The 18,834-nt window shown below is 35.1% G+C and overlaps 1 protein-coding gene across 1 annotated transcript; it reads left to right on the forward strand.

The window, feature by feature from the left end:
- Window positions 1-9,940: 9,940 nt before the first annotated feature.
- LOC142167333 (uncharacterized) lies at window positions 9,941-10,597 on the forward strand. The gene has a single exon (XM_075227495.1). It carries the CDS (start codon window positions 9,941-9,943, stop codon window positions 10,595-10,597), a length of 657 nt encoding a protein of 218 aa, XP_075083596.1.
- Window positions 10,598-18,834: the final 8,237 nt, after the last annotated feature.

Below are 18,834 nucleotides of genomic sequence, written 5' to 3' on the forward strand. Positions count from 1 at the left end.
CTAGACCCAACTAGTAGATTTACTGGGTTTGTTGTTTTCTTTAAGAACATGGAAAATCTTACTAATAGATGACTGTTTCTATCTATTAGTAACTCACATCTTTACCTTGTTTAATAATTCACGTCTCTATCCTGTCTGCCACCTTGAAAATATATGATTGTTTCTATATAATAATTAAGCAATCAATGTATAAGATTGTTTTTTTTTCATTCCTCTTAATCTAATATACTCTCTGTTCTGTTCGGTAATTTGACTCGGCACGAAATTTAAAAAAAGAAGAAGACTTTTGAAATTTGTGGTTTTAAAAACTTAAGGGGTAAAAACTTTGTGGGGCCATGACATTTGTGTGGTTATAAAAGTTTTTCAGTAAGGGTAAAATGGATAAAATGAAGAATTTAATGTTGAATTATTTCCAAATTTAGAAATGTGTCATTTATTTTGGAATATATTAAAAAGGAAGGTACCCCGTCTAATTTGAAACGGAGGGAGTAATATATATATATATATATATATATATATATATATATATATATATATATATATATATATATATATATATATAAATTAAATAATTAATTTTTTTTTAACCAGTGCTTTATTTTTGCGTGGAGTAAGTTAAGTAGCTAGATTGGTCATCTATATAATATTTGTTCCTCACCAATTATTACTACAATTAATAACATGAACAAATTGTTTCATGGACAATGCATCATTTTCCCTTATAAATCACGTATCTAAATCTCTTTCTCCACCTTAAATAGATATAAGAATATTTTTTAATATTGTATCTTATTAAGGATCAATATTTTTTATAAACAGAGTTTTCTTCTCGTTTTCCGCTTTGAGTAAGGTACATGTATTAGGTAGATTGGTTTTAAAGTTCTACCTCCCACCTAACTCCTTGACTTATCTCATGAATAATGCAGCGTGTTCCGACCCATATAATTCATATCTCCATCTCTTTTTCTACCTTGAATATATATAATATTGTTATGAAGTTAAGCTAAAAGAACAAAAGAATATAGAGAGAAATAACAACTTTTAAATAACAATAATAGTAAAACTAATTCATACTTTTCTGAGACTTGAGTAAAGAATCTCTTAGTTGAAAGTCTCAAACTTGACTATAAAATGATGGCAAGCTGTAAACTTTATCTTCCACTTTTTTAAAAAGAAAATGTCTAAGTTTACCCATAGAGTATTCAATTTAGCGCAGATTTATCCTCAGACAAAAGGTGGCCTATTCATACCAGGTTCAAATTTACACTTTTTGGCTAACTCAAGTAAAATATCTAAAATAAAAATTTGTTTTTCTATTTTTTTGTTTTAAAAAAATCCTAATATATTTAGTTAATCCCTCTTATCTATCCAACACTATTTTTTATCTTCCTCTCTCATTTTTTAACTCATTAGCCGCCCCTTTTTCCCTTACTCTCTTCACTCTTCAATTCTTCTTACACAAATACATTCACACACATATACCACAGCTTCACGTCTTCATGCATGAAGTCCTTTACCAGATTTATAAAAGGAGTGTTTCATCTATTGAAAATATTTTCACTGGAGACGACCGTGATTTTGTTGGTCGCAACTGAAACCAACCGAAAATACCGAATAATCGAAACCGAAATAAAAATATTTTCGGTTCGGACCGAAATATGCCCACCCCTAGTTGCTACCGATAGAAAAGCAGGAGGGGGATGGGGTAGGTCTACTAGTTGGATTAGGAGTTAATTAAAATTCCAGGTGACATTTAATTCACTTTCGTTAGACGAAAGGGGTAAATTAGAACTATTTGTATAACGGAAGGGGTACGAATATGCTGCTTTTTTAAGGGAAGACAAATCCGCTCTTACTTTTGCGGAAAAATTAGGTCTTTCCCAAATGGTTAAAATTTTATGGTAAGGAAAACATTAACCTAGCAAGACCTAATTATACACGTAATGAGCTGACATTAATCTTCCATCTCCACTAATTAAAAGCATGAGTTGTCATGGATCATGTTTTATACTAGCTTTTCATGCAGCTAACTAGAATATGGGTGTTTATCGGGCGTTTAGGCGGATAATTACGCTTAACGGTTCGACTTATCGGTTATCAGATTATAAATGTAGTAATCCGCTAGCCATCCAATAAGACAACTGGTGGATTAGTATCAGATTAACGATTATCGGGCGGTTATCGGACGGTTTATCGGCTAAACCAAATAAAATTTTTTTTGAAGAATCATTCAATCAATACTAAACGGTTTCAAATCAATACCAAATTTTTAATATTATCTAATATCTAACAGTATTTTGAATTGAAAAGTTTTCATCCAAGTTCCAATTTAGTTTATATTCAAGACTATTCATACATGTATGAATCAATCAAACTTTTAGTAATATTCGTTCTTCACAAGAAATCCATATTGAAAAACCCAAAAACCAGAAAATCAGACTTTAATTTGTTAGATGCATGCAAAAAAAAGGACATAAAATCACACAATCCAGCTATTACGGATAAAATCATCGGACAACAAATTACTTTCAATAGTACTTTATATACATAGAGAGGTAAAAGTATAAATATAAAAATTCTTAACGGATTAACGGTTTACCCGCGAAATGCTTGTAATTGATGCGACTAGTAAAGATGGCAGAGCCTTGATTACTATGGAGTTTTGACTGATATACTTGAATTGCAATTCGTCCCGGTAGAAGAGTAATTTTGTTTCAATGTAGTTGGTTTGACGTGAATTCCCGGTAGAAGAGTAATTTTGTTTCAATGTAGTTGGTTTGACGTGAATAATGAAACAATGGGAGTATTAGTATAAACAAGAAAATCCTACACAAAATACGCGAAAAAGAATGGACGAGGTAAAACATCTTTTATGTATTAGTATATTAACGTGTACCTCCTGATTTACATGATTTTTTTGCTAATACATTATTTTCATCATGTCTTTCTTATTTTGTTTTCTTTTGACTCTTTGTAGTTTAATGTGAAACAATCAAAGACAGAAAGTAATTAAGATCGGATCCACTACGAATGCTACGAAATATGGCTTCCTTCTGCCAGGTGTCAAAGTATTTATCACGTCCCAAAATCCAACTAGTCATGATGGCACCTAACTCAACTCGCTAGGTAAGGCAATTAACCACTAGCCAACTCCAATGTAATTTAACAATACAATTAATTAAGAGAAATATATGAAACTGATACATTTTCCCAAAAATTGGTAGTACAAATCATGAGCTTCTAAGAATAGAGTATACAAAGCTGGTATGAAGTAAATACATCATCTGTTTGAAAAGTACATAAATAGAGTTATGAATCTAAGGCTATCATGAACAAAAGGCAACAACAACCGGAACGCAGGTACATCTTCAGATTCAGCTCCCAACGAACACAGCAACATCAGCAGCCAACATCTGCATGCAAGGTGCAAAAGTGTAGTGTGAGTACAACCGACCCCATGTACTCAATAAGTAACAAATCTAACCTTAGGTTAAAAGTAGAGACGAACTTATACCAAGGTCGGGTCCCAACTTCAATAACCAACAATAGTTTATAACAACATAAAGCAAGTAATACAAGAAGCAACTCAAAGATAAAATGCTCAGCTAAATCATGATTTCTAAAAATAGTTCTGCCTTTCAAGTATATCAGTAAAAACCCAAATTATTTACCGAAATTGCCAAAAATATGAGTAAGTTTGAAAACAGTAATTTTTCCAAAAATCCTTTCAATAATAGTTAAGATGTCTCATTTTCTTTCCAGATAACGAGTGTAAAACAAATGCATCACTATGCCTATATGTCAACACCTGTGAGAAATTATGACGTGATACCGTACAACATGAGAAAAATACATCTCTATGTATGTATGTCATGTGTGCATGTCAATGCAATACTGTATGTGATGCACCATGCTGACAACCTCATGTGCTCACACTCTCGAATACTCAACCACTCTGTATTGTATATGGCCCATACGGTCCAGGGTAGAGCCATCCCAGAACATATACATCACTGACTATAAGTCACCTAGTACCGAGGAAGGCCAATCCAGCTCTGTGGAGAAGATCCATCTCCAGGTTCACACTCTCAAATACTCAACCACTCGGTACTGTATATGGCCCATACGGACCAGAGAAGATCCATCCCAGAACATATACATCACTGACTATAAGTCACCCAGTACCGAGGAAGGCCAATCCAGCCCTGTGGAGAAGATCCATCTCCATATAATATCAACCGCACTCACTCAGTCATTAATCTCTCAAGTCTCTCTCTCATGGGCTCACAATGTCATGAAAATAGCTCGAAAATAATGATATGATGTATCAATAAATAACAACAGAGATTGAGATATGATATGCATATGAATGCGTATGACTGAGTATGTAATGCAATGAAAGCAGATAACTTAACAACAGAAATGACCTCGGTGGGTCCCAACTGGATAAACATGTAGTTTAAACATAATTTATAGCATGAATCACATTTTGATTACTCTAGTACGTAGAGATTTTATGATTTCAGACAAGTTCAGATAACTACACAGTACAACAGAAATAACTGCCATAGTTTACACGGTGCACGCCCACACACCCGTCACCTAGCATGAGCGTCACCTCTACACCAAATACATAAAATGTATAATCAGGGTTCATACACTCAACTCCAAGATTAGAAGAGTTACTTTCCTTAAACAAGACGAATCCAATGTCGAGCAAGCTAATTAATGCCCGAGAACTTCCATTCTGCGTGTATCAACTCCCGAACAGCTCGAATCTAGCCACAATAAATTTAATTCAGTCCACACAATTATAGTAATTAATTACATATTAAAATACTAATATTTTTCCATAAAATCCAAAATTGTACTCCAAATATCGCCCGTGGGGTCCACGTCTCGAAATTCCACTCCAAATCAATGTTGAAAACTCAAAAATTCGTTTTATGAAATTATAGGAATTTCCTTCGATATCTTTTGAAGATTCGATAATCTTACACCAAAAATGAAGATTAATTCATAGAATATAATCACAAGGGAGTCAACAACACTTACCCTAAGTTGTGTGGAAATATTCCTCTTCAAAATCGCTCGAACCGAGCTCCAAAATCCAAAAATGGGTGAAAATATCGAACCCTCGAACTTATAGGGTTATGCCCGGGCTTTTCGCACCTACGAAGCTTGAGCTCGTACCTGTGCACCCGCTTCTGCGGAAAATTATCGCACATGCGCTGCCCAGCTTCTTCACCATTTTCTGCTTCTACGAATCCCTGTCCACATTTGCGAAATCGCAGGTGAGGAATCCCATCGCACTTGCGACCTCTGCTGACACCCTCCAACTACGCACCTGCGCTCGAGCTGCCGCTCCTTCGACCAAGACCCTCGCAGGTGCGATCACACTAGAAGGGCTATAACTTCAGCAATCTCAAAACTCCAATTTTTAATCCGTTAATCATCCGAAACTTGCCCAAGGCTCCTAAGACATCAACCAAATACACCAACAAGTCCTAAAACATATCACGAACCTACTCGATGCCTCAAATTACATCAAACAATGCAAAAACCACAAATCATACTTCAATTCAAGCCTAGTGAACTTTGAAACTTTCAAATTCTATATCTTGTGCCGAAACACATCAAATCAATCCTGAATGACTTCAAATTTTGCACACAAGTCATAAATGACATAATGAAGCTATTCTCATTTCCAGAATCGGATTCCGACCTCGAAATAAAAAAGTCAACCCCCGGTCAAACTTTTCAAAAATTCAACTTTCGCCATTTCAAGCCTAATTCCACTACGGACCTCCAAATAACTTTTCGGATACGCTCCTAAGTCCAAAATAATCATACAGAGCTATTGAAATCATAAAAATTCAAATTCAAGATCGTTTACATATAAATCGACTTCCAGTCGACTTTTCAAACTTAAGCTTTCCATTGTGAGACTAAGTATCTAATTCACTCCAAAATCCTTCTGGACCCGAACCAATTACCCCGGCAAGTCATACAACAGCTGTAAAGCATAAATTGAGCAGTAAATGGGGGAACGAGGCTGTAATACTCAAAACGACCGGCCGGGTCGTTACAGTATTATCATTTCTTAAGTGTAAAATTATCTATGTTCTGGATTTTTTGTTATAAAATTGATATCAGCTGCAAATAATGCAAGGCTTAGAAGTCAAGCTACTCTTTGGCATTTAAAATGTCTAGACTTTAATTAGTTAAAAGAAACAAATAGCAATGCTACTATGTGCTAACAATACAGAGAGGCATACCAGCAAAATGATATATCTGCTATATAAGTGTGTAGCTAAGTTGTATTTGCAAAATCTTGAAACACCCAATTGAAGTCAAGATTGGTTACTGTACATTCTTCAGCCAAAAGAACAGAAAAGTCGAGATTTTCAAGTCTCGGCATTTTATTTTAAAGTAAATGATGCAATGACCTATGTGTTTGCACATTAAAACCTGCACAAGGGCAAAGCTTATACTACTTTAGATTGAAAGATGATTGTGCTTTTGTAGAGAGTACTTGTGAGTTTTACCTTTAGCCAAAAAGTTATTTCATAATTGTATTTAATATTTTAACTCGAGTAGTAGATAAAATTATCCTTGAACATATTTCCCAAAGTTCTAATTCATTTTTTTTGTTTGAGTTCATGCAGTCCCTTTCACGTTGTTGTTTAACTTTTGAACCGTATATGATCACACTTGATGAATTTGGGCAAATAGTTAAATCATTGTTAGGGTAAAATTATAAAATATTCTTTAACCAATTATCTTGTTGATCTTTATTGGTTTTTCTGAAGAGAAATTTTTATACTTGTTACAGGTTTTGGAGATTGAAGTTTACAAGTAAAAAAGCTTATTTGGTGGGCATAAAAGTTGACTATCATTTTGCTAGGAATATTGGATAAACTTTGTATAATGTCTAGGGATGTTAGCTACGTTTTTTCTGTGAGTTCTGTCAACAATATTATGATTGCTTAATTAAAGTATACCTGTAAATAACGCCATTAATGGAATGTTAATAAATTTTTGTAAAGCAAAATTTATCTCTATATTATCTTTTTGTTATCAGGTTTTCTTTTTACAAATTGTATTTGACATGCACAAGAATGAAATAAGTAAAATTAATGCGATTCCTAAAATTATTTTAGGAACCAGAATAACTGGTCGCTAAATATTTAACAACCAGATTAACATGTCTAATATATTATATTTTGGGACTAGAAATATGGTCCCTAAAAGTATTTTACGTACCAGGATTTCAACTGGTCTCTAATGATCTCCTCTATCGGACCTTAAAGCTTTCATTTCATAACCACTTTCTTTTTCTACAAGTACTTTAAAAATTTTAAAAGCAACAAAAGCTTCAGATTTTTGGTTCAAGAAATAAACCCATGTCTTTCTACTAAAGTCATTAATGAAGAGTAGAAGGTATTTACTTTTACCAAAGAAAGGTGGATTGATTGGTCCACACACATCAGTGTGAACAAGCTGAAGCGGCTTGGTTGATCTTGACATGGCCTCCTTCGGAAAACTCCTCCTTGCATGTTTTCCAAGAAGACAAGCTTCACACACACAATTGATTGGGATGGCTTATTGATGGTATCTCATACACCATGTTCTTTTCTCCTATTGATTTGAGCGCTTCAAAATTCAAGTGCCCATATCGCATGTGCCAACACCATGATTCATCTTGCACATTAGCCTTCAAACACTTTGCATCAATTCTCTTAAGATTCATAGAGAATAATCTATTCTTAGCCATATGCACTTTAGAAATTATAATTCTACTTGAATCTCTAAGCCAGAGATGCATATTTTTCATGTGGATGTCATATTCCTTTTCAAGAAGTTGGCCCAAACTCAAAATATTACTTTTTAATTTTGGGACATAATAAACATCTTGAATTAACTTGTGACTACCATCTTTACAGGAGATCAGAATCGTACTTATCCCTTCAATTTGAATATTTGAGGTATCTCCAAATGACACATTACCTCTCACCATTTTATTGATCTCCACAAACTTCTATTTGCATCCACACATATGATTGCTTGTTCCATTGTCCAAATACCACGAGCTGCAATCATCCTTGTCTTCTTCCTTGAGTGCCATCAACAACGTTGGCTCAACTTCTTCTTTCTTGTCGTCAACAAGGTTAGCTTTTTCTTCAACATTGCTACGACATTCCCAAGAGTAATGACCAAATTTATGATAATTATAACACTCAATTTTTGTTTTGTGATACCTTTGTCCATTATTTTCTTGGTAGTAGCCACGTCCTTTTCCTCCTCTATGTCCACGACCACGACCTCTGAATGTCTGGTAGATTTTAACTTCATTGTTAAAGTTGTTATCGTTACTTCTTCCTCTTCCATGACGCCACGGCCTCGTCCCCGTCCATTCCCTCGATAGCTCTTTTCACCTCCATAATCCTTGAAGGATGCCTGAGTTTTAAGAAGTTGCTCCAATGATACTTCTTGTCTCCTTTTGATCTTTTCTTCGTGGGCCTGTAAAGATCCCTCCAATTGCTCTACCATCATAGAGTTTAAATCTTTAGACTCCTCAATAGCACACACCACAAAATTAAATTTAGGTATTAAAATGCGAAGGATCTTTTCTACCATACAGACATCTTCTATTTCCTCCATGTATCTTCTTAGTTGATTTACAACAGCCTTCACTTTTGAACAATAATCCGAATTGCATTCGGATTCTTTCATTTTTATAACTTCAAAATCAGCCCTTAGAGTTTGAAGTTTTACCTTCCTCACCTTGTCTACTCCTTGAATAGAAATTTGTAAAATCCTCCAAGCTTCCTTTGAGGTAGTAGCATCTGTCACCTTCTCAAACATGACATCATCCAAATATTGGTGGATGAGCGTAAGGGCTTGTTGATCCTTCTTCTTTGTCTTTGCAAAGTCATCTTTTTTATTTTGAGGCAGAGTTTCCTCATTATCGGATTTTGCATACCCTCTATCTACGATTTTCTACACATCCTGAGAGTCAAGAATGACTTTCATACGTAAACACCATTTCTTATAATTGTGAGACGGGGGTACTGAAAATACAGCGTACCATTATTTTTCATAGCTCTAATACCACATTGTTGGTAAAAATAATAATCCCGCCCAGAAATAATATCCACGACAAATAATAATAACACAAGAGAGTAACAACGAGACCAATTCTTTTAATGGGCAAAATATAATACCCGGGCGGAGCAATATACAACTTAGTAGTGTCAAGAGACTACTACAATCTTGAAAGAAATAACACTCTTTATTTAAAACACCTCACTACAATATTACTCACACTCACTATTTATCTCACAGACTACAATCTGTGGATTACTCTCTCTAACTTCTATTACTTCTCTCTTATTTTGGTGTGATTGAAATGAAAAATGAATGTCTTTATTTATAGTAAGAGATGTCATCCAGCTACTACAAAGAAGATGATTTATTGTTGATTTAGTCCTATAATATTTCAACAAAGTTAGGCACCTCCCATCCCATTTTTTTCTTCTTCAATATGAGTCCCACATTGGTTTGATTCGGTAGTCAACAATTTTGAATTATTGAGATTTGGGTGGTGTTCTTTGTCTTCTTTTCCGCAGTATAGAAGAATAGTTCTTTGGATTGGTTTAAATTTTGGTTTCAACAGTTATTATATTCTGGAAACGTTGGATTACTTTTTGTTTTAATTTACTGGATGTTGACTTTCAATCTGCAACATTTGGTATTCTTCTGTTGTATACTCCTCATTTAATCAAATTTTGTTTTCACAAGTTCTGTTTGGGATTTACGGGTGTACAAGTAAAAGGGAAGTAGATCTCTTGTGTTACTCATAATAAATTCTGACACAATCAAACTAAAATCAAGATTTTATTCGCCTAGATCATTTCCATGGTGCAAATTTCACAAGATGGAGTTTATGCAGACTGCGTTGGAGATTTTTTATGTGCTTGATCCAACTATTTCTCCAATTCCTCCACTAGAGGACAATGATTCTAAAGAACTCAAGGTGCAAAGAAAAAAGAGGAAGGAAGATGAAATTATGTGTAGAGGCCACATTCTGAATGCACTTTTGGATTGCCTTTATGATCATCTCTGTACCGTCGAACCTTCCGCAAAGAAGGTTAGGAATGCCTTGGAATTCAAATACAAATCCAAGGAGGAAGGTACCAAAAAGTTTCTTGTCTCTAAGTATTTCGAGTTCAAGTTTAATAATGATATGTCTATATTGGCACAAGTGCATGAATTACAGGTCATAATAAATCAATTGAGAGTTACGGGTATTGGACTTCCTGAATCTTTTCAAGTTGGTGTGATTATAACAAAATGGCCACCATCCCGGAAATCCTATTGGAAGAGAATTCTCCATAGTTCAAAAGACGTTTCTTTGGAAGAAATTCAAAAGCACCTACGAATCGAAGAGGAATCGAGGGAGAGAGATAAGAATGAAAATTCTTATAATGGCAATAATAAAGCCAATGCTTTGAATAAACCCTCAAACAAATCCAACAAAGAACGCAAAGCAAAGGAACATCTCTTGGTCTTAAAAAAGATCAAAGAAATTTAAGAAGTCCAAACAAGGAGGATGCTTTGTGTGTGGAAAACCTGACCATTATGCTGGAGATTGCAGATTTAAGAAGACTCAAAAATAAGAAGTGAATTCAACAAAAGAAAATTAAGAGATCATTGTTACTGTGAACGAGATATATGCCATACAAGGCTAAGTTTCAGGTTGGTGGTATGATACATGTGCCACAGTTCATGTTTGCTATGGCAAGCCCCTCTTCAAGACTTACAAAGAAGTGACTGATGAATAAGAGATTCAAATGGGAAATGAAGGAAGGTCCAAAGTTTTTGGCAAGAGAAATATCGAACTTGCATTTACTTCGGGCAAGATGGTTACTCTTACCAACATCTTACATGCATGTTGCCGATATGATTCAAAATCTTGTTAGTGAGGTACTTTTGGGCAAATCAAATATTAAATATGCATTTGAATTGAAAAAATTAATTTTGTCCTGAAATGGCGTCTTTGTTGGAAAAGGCTATTCTACTGATGGAATGATCAAGTTATTTGTGCCGATGGTTTTATTATTAATAATAAGAATAATGCTTATGTTTATATGTTTTGGATTCAATTTCTTTATGGCATTATAGATTAGCATATGTTGGCCTAAGTACCATGAAAAGAATGGTTAAAGTGGATTGATTATGTGCGACTTAAATGACTTTAAAAAATATGAATTATGAGTTAAATCTAAGTTGACCAAAAACACCTTTTAAAAGTGTTGAAAGAAACATAAACTTGTTAGATTTAATACATTCTAATACATATGAGTTAAATGACATGCTAACTAGAAGCGACAACAGATATTTCATAACTTTTATTGATGATTGTTCTGGATATACCTACGTATATTTGTTGAGACACAAAAGATGAAGCCTTTAATTATTTTAACAATTATAAGGTTGAAGTAGAAAATCAATTAAAAAAACAAATTTAAGTTCTAAGAAGTGATAGACGAGGAGAATGTTTTCTAAATAATTTAATATCTTTTCTGTAAGAAAATGGCATTATTCATGAATGTAAAACTCCTCGCACTCCTCAACAGAACGATTAGCAGAAAGAAGAAATATAACTAATTTAGAAATGGTTAATACTTTGTTGTTATATGCTGAATTGCCATTTAATTTGTGGGAGGAGGCGCTTCTTGCTACATGTCATATTTTTAATAGGATTCCTATGAAGAAAAATCAAATTACTCCTTTAGACAATAAATTTGCGTCGAGAAAATAAAATCAAGACCGAAAGATATTACGACAATCGTATTAGATTTCGAGTAATTTGAGTATTACAGTCTCTATGATACCCCTCATTCTACTTTTTCAATATAAATTTAAGGGTTTTTGAGCTTGATCTTGAATTTGAATTTGATTTATCCGTCGCGAATACTTTGATTGTTACCACGAATTGTATCACGAACAAGTAGCCTTGATCCTGAATGCCTTGTATTTAATTTGACTTCGCTCTTGATCTTGAATACTTAAAATTTGTGTTGAAGTGTTTGAATGCTTGAACACTTGCAGTTTGCAGAGAATTGTGACCTTTGATCTACGAGCTCCCTTGTGTCTTCTTGTTATAACTTCTGGTTCTCTTTCTGAGTTATGAGGACCCATATTTATAGTTGTGGAAGGAAAGAGTTGTGTTGAAAACAAACTCTTTCTGACCAATCAGAACGAAGCGTGACAAAGCCGTATTTGATTGGCCAAAACATATCACTTGTACATGTGGCACGATTTCATTGGCCTTTTAATTTGACTTGGCATGCCTTGTCATTTTGACACGTGGAACGATCCTATTGGTTCTTCCATTTGACTTGGCGTGCCACATAATTTGACACGTGGTGTCAAACTGGGCCTGTAGGAAGATGACATCTTGGGATTAAAGAAGCGGGCTAATCACCAACCCGACTAAATGGGCTGGCCTAATGGATTAAGACTCATTTATTTAACAATATTAGACTTATATAATTTATTTAATTATATTAATCTATTATATTTATTTAGACTAGTATATTTAAAATATAGTCCAAATTATTTACTGAATTTAAATTTAATAAATTTTTACATGCCTACAAATGCCCCCTTATTCAAGGCTTATCGGATTCCTGAGGACATGACTTGAAGTATCCATGCTTGAATAATAGTATAGGGGTTTATACATTTGTAGAGTCAAATAAACCTCACAACACTGTTAAACTCCAAGGGACAACACGTGAAGTTCTGAAGCAATTGTCATGTGAACCCTTATACTATTAACCTATTTGATTGGCCACGGAGTTTAAGAAAAAATAAAGATTTTTAGAATCTGTGGTCCTAAACAAGTCAAAAAGGGGCCAGAGTATTTGTGTGGTTGTAAAAGCTTCTCATTAAGGTTACAATTGTAAGTTTAAGCTAAATTATTACCAAATTTAAAAATGGGTCATTCTTTTTGAAATGAACTAAAAAAAAATAGGTTCCCATAAAATAAAACGGAGGGAGTAGCAAATATTGCTAAAGTTAAAGAGATTTGGACTTTTCAATGCCTCCCACGTGAACATAGAGATGTAAAGAAACATGCACACCTAGAATTGTGAAGACATATTAGTAATTTATTGCATGTCTCAAGTTCTAACAGTATGCACACGTTAATCTTAGCGAAGTTGAGCTTTACAACGACCAATAGTGTTTCCATAGTTCTAGTTGGATACGGAAGATGACTAATGATCGAACGCCTCTGCTAGCATAATTTTACTGAGACTGGCCACGTACTTTGGCTTAGGGGTGGGCATCGGTCGGTTCGGTTTTGTAGAATTTTGGTTCGGTTAATTCGGTTTTCGGTTTGTGATTTTAATAACCAAAACCGAAACATAATAATTTTGGTTCGGTTCGGTTCGGTTCAATTTAATCGGTTCGGTTTTCGGTTTCAAGCCATGAAAAAAAATTATTTTATTTTTAACGACAAACGTTTATCATCATAATTATTTCGATATATTTAAGACGACAAGTTTCAAACGTTTTATAGTTACACAAATATTATAGTAATATATTTAAGACTACAAACTTAAAAAATATTTATGTATTTCTTAAATTTCATGATTAATCAAACATAATTATATAAAATAAAACGAACACAATACTTTGCTGCAACAAAAAAAACTAGATTTTGAGTGAAAAACGGAGCATGCACACTAACATAGGATCTCCTGCTTTGTGTGAATCTAAATGTGCTTATCCAAAGCTAATTTAGAACCCCAAAAAAAGAAAACAAATCAATATTTAACGATGCAAATGAAGAATAAAGTGCAAGCTTTAATGCCAATGATTTCATAGAGCATGCAGTATGGAAAGCTTCAAAAGGTAGCAGATAAAGAGAATATATGTGGGGACAAAGCTAGCTAGCTAGGTGTTCATAAATATTACAAGGCATACTTTATTTTCACTTATCACTTCAAAGCTTCCAAAAGAAAATAAATGAAACAGTAAATTATATATACATTATTAATGTCTTGATTCGCTTTCTTTCCCTACACAATGATGTCTCGCAGTGGACAAAGCCTACCCACCACCTCTGTCGAAATTCGGTTTTTCGGTTAAACCGAAAATCGAACCATTAAAACCGACCACCGAATCGAACACCGAAATTTTTAAAACTATAAACCGCAAACCGACTAAATAAATCGAAAAACCGAAACCAAAATTTTTGGTTCGGCCAATTTTTTCGATTCGGTCGGTATTATGCCCACCCCTACTTTTTTTTGGAGATAACTAGATAATACCCGAGTCCCACATCGAGGATTTATTATCCATGGCTGCCAAATGAGTATCTATTTTCAGCATCCTCAAGTCTCTTCTAAATTCTTGTTATGACGAGAAAGCGCGAGTGCTCGAGGTAATTTTCTCTTCTTCTGTGTTTTCTTTGCTTGTTCTTTTCTTTTCCTTTTTTTTGTAGGCCAAGAAAAGAAAAGTCGTCGAGTGTCAAGTTGACGGGCAATTCCATGATATCCCATAGAAGGATAAATGCATCACGGCATATAGATGATCAAATCTTCAACAGCATATGGAAGGCTAAATCCCTCGCAACATATAGAAGGACAAATATATCTCGATACATAGATGACAAACCCACATCAACATACAGACGGACAAATCCACATCAACATATAGACAGACAGATCCATATCACCATATAGACAGACAAATCCACATCACCATATAAACAGACAAATCTACATCACCATATAGACGTATCAAATCCATGACAGCATATAGAAGGATATAATTTATGACAACATATAGAAGTATCAAATCTATAAAGAGGCCAATTTAAGATACAAAGGGACTTAAACGTCCACCTAAAGATTGGAAAATTATAGTTCCTTTTAAGGACAAACCTATGAAGAGGTCCACTTAATGTGCAAAGGGACTTCAACTTCTACCTTAAGATTGAAAAATTATAGTTACTTTTAAGGACAAACCCGCGAAGAGACCAACTTAAGGTACAAAGGGACTAACATGTCCACCTTAAGATTGGCAAATTAGAAAATTTTAACTTGAAGACTTGGCGGACTTTGCAGATTTTAACTTGAAGACCAACAAATTCGAAGATTTGATAGACTTGAAAATTTGGTGTATGCTTCAACTTGAAGAGTGGTGGACTTTTAAACTTCAACTTGAAAAATCAGCAGACTTGAAGACTTGGAGGGCTTAAACAATTCAACTTGAAGATCGGAGAATCCGAGGATTTCAACTTGAAGACTTGGAGGGTTTAAATATTTCAACTTGAAGACTGCAGACTTGAAGACTTCAACTTGAAGATTTGGAGGGCTTAAATATTTCAACTTGAAGAGCGGCGAACTTGAATACTGTCAGACTTAAAGATTTGGCGAGCATGAAAAGATAGTGAATCCCTCAACTTCAGTGCAAATACTTGGTAGCCTCCTGGAAGACTATAATCGTCTCATCGAATACACTGGTTTATCCTTGCCCCCCTCTAAGTCATATGAGATCCAAATTTCAAAAGACGAATGATATTTCGGCCTGATTTTCTGATTTTCATGTGCTGGTTGAATGAATTACTTCCATCATACTTTATTTGGACAACGATTGGGGCAATATGTATCTTTTGAACTTATGTAACTGAACTCAAAATGAAACTCTAAGCTGCATGCGTACCTCGGTGAAAAGGATCAAGTCATACCGTAGTTCATAATGGGTGATTATTTTTTTATTATTTATGTCCTAATTTCTTCCTAGGCCGTCTCTTTCGAGGATTTCAACCTAGCAGATTTTTTTTATTTTTTTTATGTCCTAACCTTTTCATAGTCTGCCTCTTTCGAGGTTTTCAACCTAGCGGACTCTTTTGTTTTTGGTGGGCCGTACACAATTTAGACTCATGCGTACCAGGGGTGACATGCAGTTTATGCTCTTGTGCTATGGAGCGTAGAGACTTGTAATTTAAGCTCGTATTTCGAGGAGCTTTGTAAATTGAAGATTTTGCTCAAATTTGAAGAGCTTCATGACATGCATCTCAGGCTCGTATGTCCAGAAGCGTTACAATTTGAAGATTTTGCTCAAATTTGAAGAGCTTCATGACAGGCGATTTAGGCTCGTGCGTCCAAGAGCATAGTAATTTGAAGATTTAGCTCAAATTTGAAGAGGTTTGCAACTTGAAGTCTTTGCTCAACTTTGAAGAGCTTTAAATTTGAGTCTTTGCTCGAATTTGAAGAGCATTGCAACTTGAACACGTTGCTCGAGTTTGAAGAGCATTGCAACTTGAACACGTTGCTCGAGTTTGAAGAGCATTGCAACTTGAACACGTTGCTCGAATTTGAAGAGCTTTACAATTTGAAGACTTTGCTCGAATTTGAAGAGCTTTGCAACTTGAACAATTTGCTCGAATTTGAAGAGCTTTACAATTTGAAGTCTTTGCTAGAATTTGAAGAGCTTTATGTTTTAAAGATTTAGTTCAAACTTAGAAAGATTCATGACATACAGTGTAGGGTCAAGTGCCAAGAAGTGTTATAACTTGCAATTTAGTCTCGTGCGTTGAGGAGCATTATAACTTGCATTTTAGGCTCGTGCATTGAGGAGCATTATAACTTGCAGTTTAAGCTCGTGCGTTGAGAAGCATTATAACTTGCAGTTTAGGCTCATGCGTTAAGGAGCATAGTGACATGCATAGACTCTTCAATTTCATTTTCAAATGAAAACTTGACCCCATCCTCGCCTTCTTGTTCTTCTTCTTCGTCGTAAGGCTCAAAGACAGGTAGCCCTTGGTCGGCACTTATGGCCATATTTAGTTCCATATCATGAGCACAAGCTGTTAGTTCTTCAAATGTTTTGGGCTTTATGCCTTGTAAGATATAGTAAGACCCCAATGCATGCCTTAAATGCACATTTCGATGCCAGAAGTTTTACTAAGGCGATCTTTACAGTTGAGACTTAAGCTCCTCCAACGGTTGATGAAGTCAATAACTAGCTCATCCTTTCATTGATGAGCGTTTGTAAGATCGATCATGCTTACGATGCGTCTTGTGCTATTGAAATAATTAAGAAACTCCTGCTCTAACTGCTCCCAACTATCAATGGATCCAGGTTCGAGATATGTGTACCAATCGAATGCATTACCTTTGAGAGATCGAACAAACTATTTGACAAGATAATCACATACGTTCCAGCATTGTTGCAAGTTTTAACAATGTGCGGTACATGTTGTTTCGGATTTCCCTTGTTGTCAAATTGTTGCAACTTAGGAGGTTGATAACCAACATGCATCTTTAAGTTATCAATTCTTTGCGTATACGGCTTTGCATGTGTGAGAGATAATCTGGACGAGATTAGACCTTTAGCGGAGACTTGGATCTCCTTAGTTGTCATTGCTTGCTTTTCAGAGGAGTCCCATTTTTTTTGTAACCTTTGAAGATTTAAAGGTATTTGCATAGGTTCTCCTTCTACTATGCTATCCAACTTATTTGTTAATGAAAAGTTTAGCATCTTGATCTAGCACGCGCTTTGACAAGCCTTCAACTTCTTTCGTCAAATTTTCGAGTTGTTCTTCTATGGTAGAAACTTCAATAACCATTTCTTGCATGATGTCCGTAGAGGATGAAGAATGAAATAGATCATTATTGGGAAGAGCTTGGAGGTCGCTCTAATGGAGACTAAAGTAGATCCAGCGTTCAAGTCATCATTATAAGCTTGCATGAAAGGTTTCTCAGACATAGATAAACTAAGTTGAGCAAGAACCTTTTTGATCCTTTTGGCGACATCGTTCCCTTTTTGGATCGTGCTTGTGGAGGATCTTGCTCCTTTTGAAGATGAATATCCGAAAATAGGGGTTAACGTGGACGACACTTGGAGTGCTTGTTATCCTAAAGAGCTTTCTTTTCTCCTTGTAACTGGCCCAAAACTTCCAAAGGTAATATCCACATTATCATAGAATTTGGAATTAGCAGCCTCACTAGAAGTTGATCTGGATTTAATTTTCTGTGAATCCATTTCGATGTTTTTGAACTTTTGTGATTGAAAAGTTGATATAAGAGGTAGAAATTGTCCAACTGGGCATGCCAGAATTTGCAGACTATAAATTTAAGCCGAGAAAATAAAATCAAGACTGAAAGATATTGTGACAATAGTAGTATTTAATTTCGAGTAATTTGAGTGCTACAATCTCTATGATTCCCCTAATTCTACTTCTCCAGTATAAATTCAAGGACCTCTGAGCTTGATCTTGATCTTCAATTTGAATTTGATATATCCGCTACGAGCACTTTGATTGTTGCCACAAATTTTATCACGAACAAATAGCCTTGATCTTGAACGCCTTGCATTTAATTTGACTTCGCTCTTGATCTTGAATACTTGAAATTTGTGTTGAAGTGCTTGAATGCTTGAACTCTTGTAGTTTGCAGAGAATTGTGGTCTTTGATCCACGAGCTCCCTTGTGTCTTCTTGTTATAACTTCTGGTTCTCTTTCTGAGTTATGAGGACCCATATTTATAGTTGTGGAAGAGAAGAGTTGTGATGAGAATAAACTCTTTCCGACCAATCAGATCGAAGCGTGACAAGGCCGCATTTGATTGGCCAAAACATGTCACTTGCACATGTGGCACAGTTTCATTGGCCTTTTAATTTGACTTGGCATGCCTTGTCATTTTGACACGTGGCACGATCCTATTGGCTCTTTTATTTGACTTGGCATGCCACGTCATTCGACACGTGGCGCCAAACTGGGCCTCTAGGAAGATGGCATCTTGGACTTAA

This window comes from Nicotiana tabacum, chromosome 12 (assembly GCF_000715075.1).
Source record: "Nicotiana tabacum cultivar K326 chromosome 12, ASM71507v2, whole genome shotgun sequence".
NCBI classification, from domain to species: domain Eukaryota; kingdom Viridiplantae; phylum Streptophyta; class Magnoliopsida; order Solanales; family Solanaceae; genus Nicotiana; species Nicotiana tabacum.